Genomic DNA, 13505 nt, shown 5'->3' with positions numbered 1-13505 from the left:
AGTAGGTCTTTCTTCAGGACAAAAAAACCTCTGCTGATTAACATTTCAACCTTCCTCCCCAGATGTATTTATACAGAACTCATAAAAACAAACCTCTTTTTACTGTTGGCTATGCAGCAGCAGATCTGTTCTGAGGGGTGTGCACATGTCAAATGTGATGTTGGCAAACAAAGATACTGGGGGGGGGGGAATAAGCTGTTCAAATATAATAGGATAAATCTGGAGGGAAAAACTTTTCTGATTTAGAAGAGAGTACTGAAAAAGAAATAAATAAAATTTCAAATCCTAGGTCACCTTTAAAAAATTACAATGACATTTAACAGATAATTAGGTATCTAGGACTTTTTTTTTTTTTGGTAAACAAAAGTATGTGGATGTTTCAAGGAGCACCGCCACCTTGAAATAACTGTTTTTAAAAAAATGACTGACTACACCTGCTCCCCACTGCCAATTTCAGTGGTTTTACAATCACAACTCATTTTTTTTAAGTGCCTCTATTTCCCCTAACCCCCAGTATGGAAGAAAATGATTAAACAAGGGAAACTATGACAATGACCATAAAGATGGTCTGATGCATAAACTTTAGGAACTATTACCATGTCTGAAAGATTGAGAACTTTAGGTATTACCTGTAGCACAAGTAGGTAAAAAGTTTTCAACTAGCCATGTAATCTAAGTTGATGGTGCTGCTTTAAATAATAAACTCTGGTAGGAAAAATCAATGTTTTCAATCAATTTGAGCAACTAAAAGCTATTACTAATAAAACAGTTAACAGCTTTTAGTTAATTTTTTTTTAAAAAAAAACCCTTTGAAATAAAGCAGTCTTTGGCATACAGTAATTAGTTTGGGTATTTAACATTACAGCTTCATAAAAAAATCCATACAAAATAAGGAAGGCTATGCAAATCAACAGGAAAGTACAATGTTATGAGAATAAAATCTTGCCTTCCCAAGATTTGCTCTGTATTGGACACTGAGATCAGCTTGGACGGACAACAGTGAATTAAATATTTAAAAGCTCCCACCACATCTTCACTTCTTATGGTGGCCAGCAGCTAACTGATTGCCATCACAATTACACACATGCATCATACCCACTAGTAAACCCTCTTTATAATAGAGAGTTTAGATATTTACACCTGAGTCTAAATTTACAAGGGTTTTTTTTTTTAACATTTGAGAAAACGTTTAGAATTAGAAAGCTGAACTGTTTGTCAAGCATCTTAAACTGGTCATTTTCTTCTACAAATTAGGAGGAGTTTTTCTGCTAAATCTTAGCTGCATTTTGCAGCTAATTTCTTTGAAAGGAAAGACTTTTTAAGTTCCATAGCAATATTCCATTCCGCCCCCCTCCAGAGCATCCTCTTCAGTCACTTCTTTTTACTTAACGCAGCACTGTCCTGGTCCTTGGTATGGAGTGACCACTGAAATGATAAAAAACAGATTTATGAGGAATAAAAACCATCCAATTTTAAATTCAAAAAACAAACCAAGTGCAAAATCTTTCTAACATTTCTGCCAGTGTAAGCTAAGTTAAGCATAATAGTACAAAGAAAAAATTGTAAAGAAAAAGACTTGATACTTTTATAGAGAATAAATTATCAATTGTAAAGAAAGCACAGACTACTGTTCTGATTACAAAGAGTAGGAAAAAAGCCTTTGTAAAGAAAAAGCAGAAGATTCAAAGTACCATAATTTCATTAAACGCATTTGCTGTAAAGCATTCCTTTTCCTTTTCTCCTTCTGAGGTATCAGACTGTGGGAAAAGTAGAAAAGAATGGAAAAGAAATATTAATTTTTTTAAAGCTAGAATTAGATCACAAACAGACAAAGCTCTGGTGTGCTTCTCTGGTGAGAAAAAAAGCTAAGAGACCTATAAATTAATTGTTGCATATATTTCCCCTTTCCTGCCAACGGAGTCACAATTATTCCTTGGCATAATGATTCCTATAGTCCAATTCCACTGAACCCCCCAAATCCTCACTACACACACTATTTCCTCTCTTCTAAATTGCTAACAACAAAGGAGCTCAAGAACTTGTTAAATACATGGAGCGCTAATAGTGTAATGAGTGGGACAATAGCTTAATTTCTATCCATTTTGAAGGGAAGAGGGTTCTGTTAGTTTCTTTACTTCATGCAGCTGGTGTTGGAATTTCTCAAGCCTCTACTGGATAGTTTACAAGCGGGGGGAGAGGGGGGTCCTTTTCCTGGCTCAGTCACTGCCTTGCTGTGTGCCTCCGTTTCCCAGTCTGTAAAGTGGGGATATGAACACAAGCTGTGTCCACCTCTGTAAAGCACTTTGAGTTCCATGGATGAAAAGCAGTTTAAGTGCTCAGTAGTAGGATTATTCCAGTTTTTTGTTTCAAGATGGGATAAGTATTAAATGTTGCCTCTACTGTAAATAGTCCAATTAAATAGATTAACAATAAGAATTTAAGGAGTGTCTGCATTCTGGAAGGAAGAGAGAAGAGGATAAAATTTCACCATAAAATGATCTGATAAATGCACTTTGTAAAATGTGAACTCTGACCTATCACTTATGGACCAATCTACAACAGCCATGTCCTAGTGATGGGAAAGTGAGGTGCCAATTGACCAAGTCAGTTAACCTAATGTCACAGAGCAGATCATGACACTAGGCTGCAACATGAATCCCTGGCAGTTCCATTACATTCTCTCATCCACACTATAAACAAAGTGCCATGTTAATACCCCCTCTCATTCTGGACAGCCAGGCATTGACAATGGCAGATATATAGCGTCACCTGAAGGAAAAGGCAAAATATTGTACATATTGGCTTGATTAAACAATCATGAGATGGCTTCATAAATCTCATCAGAAAACTTGAAGTAAATATTGTAGTTTTACTGGGAGATGAGTTATTCTGGACCTACTCCTTAACAATTTCGTCACAGTTTGAAGGATGAGGAAGGACTCAAATCTGAGGATATAATGCTAAGAATGAATTTTTGATCACAGACTGTGATTCAGCTACAACAAAACTGAAATCTGAAGAAATCAATGCAATACCTATAAATAAAATGAGATTCAATGAAAAAAATGGAAACAGTGGTCATATAGGAAAGACTATTAAAATACACAGACACCAAATAAAAGAGTACTGGCTAGGCACTGATGTCCAAAGAATCAAAGGGTTTATATTGGATGATAAAGTTAATATAGATACAATAATACTGTGTCACAAAAGACATGCTGAGTTAGATTAACAACAATACTACAGTATTAACAGAAGTCAGAACTGTTCTCCTCTACTCTGCATTTATTAGGCTTGAATTGGAATAATGCAGTCAGTTTGGGGGACAGCCCCCCCCCTTTTTTTTAAAATAAGACAAAGTTTAATAAACTTCAGGCAAAAAGGATGGGAAGCCAGTTTTTGTTTTGTTTTGAATACACTAATGGAAGCTCCATGATGTCACCCATTGATTGCATATCCTTTACCAAATGGAGAGCTGCAAAAGCCATCTCATTCTGTGATAGACTGGCTCCATACAAGATTTCTCCAGAGGCTACAGGTAAATAAAAACACATCCATATTGTAGGGAGGACATTCTTTATAATGCCCATCAGAGGGTATAAATTTAATCACATGATGTGTATATGAACTACAACCAAGCTGCCTTTTTTTTCATGGAAAAAGAACTCCAGAATTGTGACCCTATTGGATGGCACTATTTTGCATTGAGATATCTTGAATGGCAGGATCTGGTCATCAACTGACTGAAGCAGTATGGTCTCAAAGTTAAGTATCAGAAACATGATCAGATACAGTTTAAAGTGAAAAATCTGGGGCAGAAGTTTCAGAAGCAGTGTCAGAAAGCCAAATTACAAATACTCTACAAAGTTAGTGCTCATTTATGAACTGAGGAATCCCTCATCTGTAAGAGCACAAGTCTTTCCTCAGAGCCAGAAGGCATCATGCCAGGTTTGTAAAAGAGATCTCCAAGTGGCAGCACTTCTTCATATAATAATTTATCAGGTGGTCTTTTTTCATTGTGACAAATGAGAAGAAAGGAACTGGGGAATGCCTGCTGTTCTCTAGGAGGGAGGATCTATTCATAAGGATGCTTTCCAGGAACTGAAACAGTATGTCACTGAATGGACAAATAGCTACAGAGCTAAGAGGCTCAAAAACAGACGAGGCATGAAGAATATAAGAAATAGCCAGAACCAGAGAGGTCAGCATGGACAGAAATCAGTACTGATAAACAATGCAGTCAAGGAGACCTAATCAAACCAAACAATTATACAAAAACTAAATATAGCTTTTAACTATTTGTTAATATGAATCAAATGGTATATAATACCCTGAAAATTCTCTCAATGTTAACCTGCAGGTCACTTCTAATGTATCTTTTACCAACCATTAGAGGATTTATTTTGTTTGTTATTTTTAAAATAGTTTGCATTTAAGGATAAGGGCAGAAGGAAGAGAAGAGAAAAGGAAATTCTACAAAACACTACCACATACTAAGTTTGTATTTATGGCACATAAACACCAACTCATAAGTCCTAGTTGCAAGTCTAATGATTCACTCCTCCCAACAAAATAAGGCTCTTCTCTTCATCATTTATTGATAGACTAATTAAAAGATATTCACAACAAGCATAAGACAAAAAATTGTCACTTTCAAAAATAAAAAACTATTTGAAACTGCTGTATGACATATAAGCCACAGATTATATGTGATTTGGATTTAATGTGTTTAGATCTTTTGTTTTCAAACTGAAAGTTGCAAGCCCTCTTGGCAGTTTCACTCCCAAAAAAGAGAAATATATATTTGGTATCTCTCTTCCACAGTGTACTGATATCTGTGAATGTGAAAGAGGACAGCACTAGAAAAAAATATACTGATGGCTTTAAATTACCCTAATTAATGGTTGTGTAACCTACAGATTCTGAACTAGAATCTCATGCTCATTTCCAGCACAACTTGGGAGGGTCTAGGTCTGCATACTTGCTTTGCACATGGATGTATACAAGAACTCGTGTGGTAGCTGTCAGAAGTAAATATACTTTGTACCCATGTGCTTACACACAAAGCGGCACTCACACTCTTGTTTTAAACCATCCACATTTTTAATTCTCCATGTGCTTGTAGAGCAGACTACCTAGTTTAAATTCTGAATCCTTTTCCAATTATAAAATCTCATTACCGGTACTATATCTCATATCTCCTCTCTCTCTCACTCACTCATTCACACACACTCTTTCTGTGCATTTTCTACACCTCTGTGATACAAAGCCAGTGTGCTTCTATGGTTTATTTTCTCATATCTCAGTGGTCAGTCCAATTCCTCTTAGTTTTTATATTTCTTTCTCTTTCCATATTAATCCTTGCCAAGACAAAGGAGGAGTCCCTTCCCCAAAAGTGAACTGTGAAACGTCATCTAACGTTTTCGCTCAATATTGAAGATACCCTCTTTTCCACACAAGACAAGGAAATAGATCTTTTCTATGCTGAATGGTTGGCTTCAATCATCCATGTTCTTTGACTTTCCAGAAAGAGTGGAACTTTTAATGTTTATTTTCTTATTGGATGGTTAGACCAATAGAAAAAAGGATGACAATACATTTGATCTTACAGCAGTAGAGAAGGGTGTTACAGAGGAGATATTTATGAACATTTGACAGAAGTTAGTTCTTTGCCATCTGAATTTCTAATTTGTTGCACTTGTACTGTTTCTCAACTCCCCCCAGCACCCTTCCCTCCACCACACTGTCATATACAATCTCTCACCAGTTTTTTTTAAATTTGTTTCTGGAGAGGTTTCTTCATAATACCTGTAGATATTGTGATGGGAACTATTAAATCAGCAAACTCCTAAATTCAGTAATCCTTAAATCATACATAATAACCACAATACAAGTCTCCCAGTTTCCAGAATTCACTCAGAAATGTATGACACAAGAAATTCAAAGCTCCAGACAGTCTCATTACATGATACATTTTAAAATATTTTAATTAATTCCTTGTCACTAGGAGGCTAATATTCCCTCAGACAAAGTCCATCACCAGCAATGGACATGCCAGCTCAAAAGAGTAACTCTCACCTTTTTAAACTGCTTTTTCTTGCAGCAGACCTGGTAGTTCTTTTATTAATGTCTGCACTGCCAGAAATGCTAGGTTCAGACGTTTTACTTTTCTGAACACTGGACTGTAGAATTACTCTGAAAAGAGTCGGAAAAAGAAAATTATATAACCTGAAAGTTTACCAGGAAAAAAAAACTGATAAGAGGATATAATACTGTAGCACAAAGAACAGATATATCGGTATATGTGTCATATGGCTCTCCACAAATAATTCTTGAAAAAGGGTTCTTCGCAGACTGAGGTATACAACTTCCCCTTGGTAATGCCTTGTTAGTAAGTTAATTCTTGCAGTATTACTAGTTTATTTTTACTTTACTTATTTTACATTCAATAAGATTGTCAAAATGCTTTTCTTTTAGCATTACCACCTTTTTAGGAAGAAGGGGAGAAGGTAGAAATGAAGTGAACAAAAAGCTGATATTTTAAGTGCTTTGTACTGAAAGAGCGAGCAACATGAAGAGCCTAATAGAGAAGCAAATGTTATTTTCCCACAAATGACATCTCGGCTGATGCAAAAGGAATCACAACTCTCAACAGCTCCTGAAGATCAGAGTCCAAATCTCCAACCCATAACATGGTCATCTGGAACACACAGTCTGTAAAAAGCTTTGTTACAGTTGACCCGGGACAGTTTTTAGTTGACAATGCTGGTATTTTGCTGTTAGAAAACAGGGAGTGACCACACCACACTTGTGGCATGCTTTTCAAAAGTGCTGACCACCCAGCATCTCCCAGTAGACACTGGCAGCAACAGGCACAAAACACTCTTTAAAAATCAAGTCACTTGTACCCTTTGCCATCCCCCATTTTCCCCTATCTCTTTCGTTTTGCCTTGCCACATCCCACCATGTTTCTGCTTACACTATGGGAGAGACTTTTTTTTTTTTTAAATTACTCCATATGGCACCTGCCACACTTTTGGATACTCAGTTAATAAATAATAATTATTATATAACAGAAGGGTAGGAGGGAGTCTCCTCTCATGACATCAATTAAATCATTTTAGCAAGGCATTTCCCACTCAATTTGAACTCTGCCCTCACAGAACCAACTAGATTCTGAAACTATAATAAGTATAATTTGTCCATGAAGTGAAATAGTTCATTGTTATGCGTGCCACACATTCTGGTTACTTTACCTTACAAAAGGTCCTGTGGCACCTTATAGACTAACAGATGTATTGGAGCATAAGCTTTCATGGATGAATACCCACTTCGGTATTCACCCACGAAAGCTTATGCTCCAATACGTCTGTTAGTCTATAAGGTGCCACAGGACTCTGTCACTTTTTACAGATCCAGACTAACACGGCTACCCCTCTGATACTTTACTTTACAAAAACTTGAGTTCTTTGAGATGTGTGGTCCCTATGTGTAGTCCACTTGAGGTGCACAGGCATTTGATGTGCCTAAGACCAGAAGATTTTTCTTTAGTAGTGTCCACTGATCTGTGTCTGCGCACTCTGAACACAAGGCATAAAGGCTCAGCGTGGACAGGCCGCCTCTCCAGCTCCTACACCACCAAAAATCACTTTAGGAAAGGATCTGAAGTAGAGGGGAAGGAAGACAGGTAGTGGAATACATATAGGGACCACACACATCTTAAATAACTCCAGTTACTGTAAGGTAAGTAACATGAATTTCTTCTTTGAGTGATGGTCCCTATGAATATGTCACATGAGAGGACTCATTGAGGAGGAGGGTGTGAGGACCCCGATGTACTACAGATTGCAGGACACATCTGTTGAAAAAGCTTGTACCAGGGCATAATGTCTAGCAAAAAGATACACACAGAACCACATGTTGCTGCTCTACAGAAAGGAGACATCCTGAAGAACAGCTACTAAGAGAGCCTGGGTTCTGGTCAAGTGGGCTCTCTCACTTTGTGGAGGAAGTGTCACCATTAGCTCATAGCAAAGCAGGATGAAACCTGATATCCATTTGTAAAGTGTCTGTGAGGAAATTACTTCCCCTTTCATCCATTCAGTAAAGGAAACAGCGTCAGAGATTTCCTGAAGGGTTTTGTCTTGCAGATAGAACACCAAGGCTCAACAGACATCCAAAGAATAGAGCTTCCTCTGTTTTCTGGTGGTGTGAGGTTTTGGGTAGAAAACAGGTAGATATAGGACCTAATTTAAAGTGGAATTTGGAGGAAACTTTTGGAATGAACATGGGGTGTAACATCAAAGAAATCTTACACTTCTGGAAGACCATGTAGGGAGAGTCTGCCGTAAGGAATCCAAAGTCACTTACTCTTCTGATGGAGGTGACTGTGGTCAGAAAGGCCACCTTCAAAAGACAGATGAAGGTAGCAGGAAACTACAGGTTCAAAAGGAGGATTAATGAGTGCTGACAATGAGAGACTGAAGACTCAAATCGGTATAGGTTTCAGTACTGGGAGGAAAGGCTCTATCAAGGCCGTTTGAAAACCTCACAATGGATAAAGACCAAAACAGTTTTCCACTACAGAATGGAAGGCCTTAATCCTTGCCAAATGCACTTTCAGTGAGCTGAGTGATAAATCAGACATTTTTAACATAAAGGAACTAGTCCAGAATGGTAGGGATCTCTGAGCCCTTTGGACGTATCTGAGGATGCAGACATCAGATAGAAAATTTCTTCCATTTCATCAGAGACACTTCCTGCTATTATTGAGAATGGATTGTTCTGCCTCTGAACCTGACCTCTCTAAGCTCATCATCCATCCAAATACCAGGCTTAGACTGAGCGATGCTGGATTTGGATGAATGGTCTTGCCTTTCTCCTAAGTCAGCTGGTTCAGAGCTGGACAGGAAGCCATCTGAAGGAAGCTGGTGAACCAAAACTGTCTCAACCACTAGAATTGGCCAATGCTTTTTTCCTGCTTGATTTTCCTCAGGCTTGAGGTAAGAGGGGAATGGGTGGCAAAGCATCCATTAGCGGTGCTGACCATTTTACTAGGAATGACTCTTCTCAGGAATTGTACCCCTGAGCTGCCTGGGAACACTAGACTAGGCATTTCTAGTTTTCTTGGCACAAAAAAGACATCCCACAACAGGAATCCCCACTGTCAGAAAATGCTCTGTATCACTGAGCTATGAAGTTTTCAATCCTGGTCTGTGGAACTGCCTGCTGAGGCTGTCTGCCAAAGTGTTCATTACTCCTGGAAAGTGCACTGCCAAGAGAGTGATCTGGTGTCAGATATACCAATTCCAGAGACTGATCATCTTCATGCAAAGAGTGGTGGTCTGCTCTGCTTCATGTTTGTTCATGCAGGGCTCCCCGGGGAGGGGGGGGGGGACAAGTGGGGCAATTTGCCCCGGGACCCACAGGGGCCCCCCACGAGAATACAGTATTCTATAGTACTGAACTTTTTTTATGGAAGGGGCCCCCAAAATTGCTTTGCCCCAGGCCCCCTGAATCCTCTAGGCAGCCCTGTGTTCATGTACTATACTGTAGTCATATTGCCCAACATACTGAATATGTAGGACATGGATGAAAGGCAAAAGCCTTCTGTAGGATTCGAGTACTGCTTGCAGTTGGAGGAGACATGTGAAGCTTGAATCTTGCCAAGTCCAAGAACCTTGAGCCACCTGTTCATCCAGATGTGCTCCCTAGCCCGAGAGGGAGGCATATGCAATTAGTTTCTTCATGGGTGGAGGGGGAACAAAGGTAACCATTACGCCCACAGCTTCTCTTTTCCCACCAGGTCAAAGATCTTGAAAACACTGTGCGGAACTGACACTCGCTTGCCCAGCTTGTCTCTACTCAGAGCATAAACTGTTTGAAACCACACCTGATGATTCCACAGATGGAGTCCTGTGAAGAATATCACATAGGAGACCATATGGCCTAGAAGGACCATATGGCCTAGGATCTCCCAGGGCTCAGTCAAAGCTGGGAGATGAGGTCCGTCAGAGCTTGCAATCCATCCTGGGTAAGTATGCTTTGGCTGTTATCAAATCCAAAAATTGCTCTAGTAAAAGTCTATAGTTTGCACAGAAACTAAAGTGGACATTTCTAGGTTTCCTTCGAGCTATAAGGATTGAAGGAAGCTGAGTAGGGATAGAGCCGCCAACTGTACCTCTTTCCCAGTATGACTGACTTATGAGCAGCAAGTTGTTTAGGGAGGGAAATACTGGGGTGCCCTGGTGATGCTGGTATGCTGCCACCATGGATAGCGCCTTCATGAAAACCCTTGGCCAATCAAGAGACGGAAGGAAAGCTTTCTGTACTAGTAGTGGTCTAGGCTCACCATAAAGTGAAGCAACCTCCTGTGTGCTGGGTGAACGTCTATGTAAAAATAGGCGTTCTTCAAATCTAGAGTTGCAAATCAGTTGTCTTTGTTTGATCAGCGGATGAAAATATTTGAGATCCAGAATGGGTCTCCAGCATCCCTGTTTCTTGGGTAGGAGGAAGTATCTTGAATAACAGCCCTTCCCCCATGCTGTGGACGGACCAGTTCTATAGCACATAGACAAGAGGTAGACTCCCAGTTCCAGCTGAGAGTCCTCTTGTGAGAGTGATCCTTGAAGAAGGATGGGAAAGGGAGTTTTGACGTAGGGATGGACAAATTTTATTGTATAGCATTTGCCGGTGGTAATGATCTCTAGAACCATCTGTCCGACATGATCTGATGCCACACCTGAAAGAAACAGGCTAAGTAGCCACCAAATGGAGCACAGGGTTCCTGGGCTCAGGGCTGCTGCCCCCCCACTCCTGCCCAGTCTTGGGGGTTCAGCCCCCGTGTCTCCTGCTGTGGCTCCTGCCAGAGCTGAGGCACCCATTTTTCAAATTGTTCATGGCCTCTGGGTACAAGCCCCATGCCTTAATCCACCACTGACACTAATTAGCAGCTAGGTGCCCATGGTTGGGGCACTCTCACCAGTGCTGGGGAGATTGGACCTACCTCCACCTCTGGGAGCCTCCTTCAGCTGCAGGAAACTCCGCAGCTGCTGCCTTCAGAGCTGGGCACAAGAGTAAGTATGGCAATGCTGCAATCCCCCTACAACGATTTTGGGACTCCCCCACAATCCCCTTTTGGATCAGGACACCCACAGTTACAACACCATGAAATGTCAAGCGTGAACATCTGAAATCGTGAAACTGACCAATTTTAAGACCCTCTGGCCATGAAATTGACCAAAGTGAACTATGAATTTGCTAGGGCCCCAGTTAAAACCACGAAGAGGAACCAGATAAAGCTGGAAGGGCCAGTTTGAAGTTCACTGTATTGACTCAGGAGTCAAAGTCTCTCACCAACTCTACCCATTCCTGATTAATAAGGCCATAGTCCCTGGTAATGAGTTTCTGGAATATCAAAAACAGTGGCATTTTTCTTTTACCATGGAAAACTCTGTGTTTAAAATGGTCTGCTGACCACAGGATATTCGCAGGAACTTTAATAGTTTCCAAGAGTTACACAGAAAGACCCCACTTTCTTCTGGAGAAAAACAGGGAGAAGGCTGCTCCAGAGACATGGACTCATCTCCAGAGAAGATAGTCAGGTAACTGCAGTTGGAGCCCGACTTCTGCAGTGTGGAAGGAGCCAGCTAGGCTTTGTGATGGGTCTGGATGAGGTGAGGCTAAAGCTTGATGTTTTCTAGTACTGCTAAAAGACCTCTCTCTAGATGGAGACGCAGTTCGATAAGAGGATGAAGAGCCTAAAGAAGACAGATTACAAAGAGGAAAAGAATGCTGACCCAGCGCAATGTAAAGGCTCAGCAGATGAACAACAGACCTACTGCTGCAAGGGTAAATGTTACCTCTCCAGATAGAAGAATTGAATAAGGCTGGAGACAGCCTTATTGTGCCAAGAAACCCCAGAATGGATCTCAGACTCCACTCCACATGGTAGTAAAGTTTACTCTGGAGGGTCTCAGAACTAAGGCATCAGAACCCACAATCACAGAAACCTTAAGAGGTATTACTGGGGATGGCCCTCTGCCAAAGCATATGATAGAGAAAGAGGAGGAATGGCTACCAACTGTCAAAAGACTTATCTCCTTGCACAATCTCAGCACTTAATTGTAACAGAGCAGCTAACATCTATATAGACATCACTGAAACAGAGGTACACAGTACCCAGACATTACCCAGACCTCCCTTGGCTCTGATTAGTCCCCATCAATAACACCCTCTGATCCAAAGAATTATTTGGTAGAGAGGACTCTCTTGTACACTTGCCCCCAGAATCCTCACTGCAAGACTTCTGTGAATAGGACTGAAAGGAAATGTCATAGTGAACAAGAAAAACTCTTAAGTGTCAAAAAAGGAGACGCCTCCAGCTCGTTACCCTTCCTTGCTTTCTTGGGGGTTGTTAGGTCAAAGATCCAGTCTGTCCCTACTTTGGAGCCACCGCCAGATCTCATTGAGTTCCAGGCTCAGAATGGCTCCTCTGCGGATGCAGGAATATTTGCCCCATAGCCTTCTCCTTCGATGGCAGATGATGGATGCTTCATCATCCTCTCTTTTCTGGATCTTTGGGTGTAGTGGAAAGTGAAAGCCACACAACCTATACACTGCCTCAGGGACTGACCTTTGTGCAGGCACCAGAAATGCTGGTCAGTTAGCAACATCTTAGCACTGACATACAGTTAAAAAAAAATAATTCCAGGGCAGATACTTTATCTCCAAACTTTGATTTAGGAATCAGACAGGATTTACACCACAGGTGCCTGGAGACCACACCAAGTTGAACACAGCCACTTTCCCAACAGAATTATACAAAGAAGAGGAATGAAATTAAAGCAGACTACTCTATTAATAACAAAGCAAACATTCACAACAACTCATAACCATACACAAAGTAATGGAAGAAAATGGCTGAGACAGTTTTGGAGTAAAAAAAAACCTCCAGATTCCAAAAATGTGAAGTCTCTTTGTAATTTATAATGCATTATCAAATATTATGTAAATTCTAAGCTTTCATATTAAAAATAAATGGTGTCTTTTCACTGCTGTGGCACAATCGTTAGAATGTGAACCGATCTGCTGTCACTTTGTTAATTCAGTTTGGCAAGAAAGTTGTCTCCAAGCAAACAATACTAACAGCAACGAATGCTAGTATTCCCTCTCCACCAAACTAATCACTTCAAAGCCTAACTGGAACAAGAGACCCTGCCTACCCTACAAAAATAATCATTCTTAAATATGTCTATGGCCACGTCATGTTACAACATGGTTTATTCTTGCTTGTGTGGACAGAAAGGAAATAGTGAGAGAAACTTGTTTTAGTCTTAGCAGGGCTTAAATACTAACATTGAAGCAGCATAAGCAATCTCCCCATAAGAACATAAGAATGGCCATACTGGGTCAGACCAAAGTATCCTGTCTGCCGACAGTGGCCAATGCCAGGTGCCCCAGAGGGAGTGAACCTAACAGGTGATCTTTCTCCTGCCATCCATCTC

The 13505-nt window shown here is 40.4% G+C and overlaps 1 protein-coding gene across 9 annotated transcripts in view; it reads right to left on the bottom strand.

Moving 5' to 3' along the window:
- Positions 1 to 929: 929 nt before the first annotated feature.
- CDC14B (cell division cycle 14B) overlaps positions 930 to 13505 on the bottom strand; it is a 70575-nt gene continuing 57999 nt past the window's right edge. For 2 of the 9 annotated variants that reach the window (XM_039543913.1, XM_039543922.1), the window contains 3 exons: positions 6079 to 6195; positions 1692 to 1757; positions 930 to 1425 (listed from right to left, as the gene is read on the bottom strand). In XM_039543913.1, the coding sequence (XP_039399847.1) occupies positions 1386 to 1425; positions 1692 to 1757; positions 6079 to 6195 (223 nt within the window). In that variant the 3' untranslated portion in view covers positions 930 to 1385. Of the gene's footprint in view, positions 1426 to 1691; positions 1758 to 6078; positions 6196 to 13505 lie in introns of those variants that run through there. The other 7 variants (XM_039543914.1, XM_039543923.1, XM_039543917.1 and 4 more) reach the window with 6 other exon arrangements.

Source organism: Mauremys reevesii, linkage group 6, assembly GCF_016161935.1.
Source record: "Mauremys reevesii isolate NIE-2019 linkage group 6, ASM1616193v1, whole genome shotgun sequence".
In the NCBI taxonomy this organism is placed as follows: Eukaryota; Metazoa; Chordata; order Testudines; family Geoemydidae; genus Mauremys; species Mauremys reevesii.
Note: the sequence above shows the minus strand (reverse complement) of the source record. Positions and strands in the feature narration are given on the sequence as shown.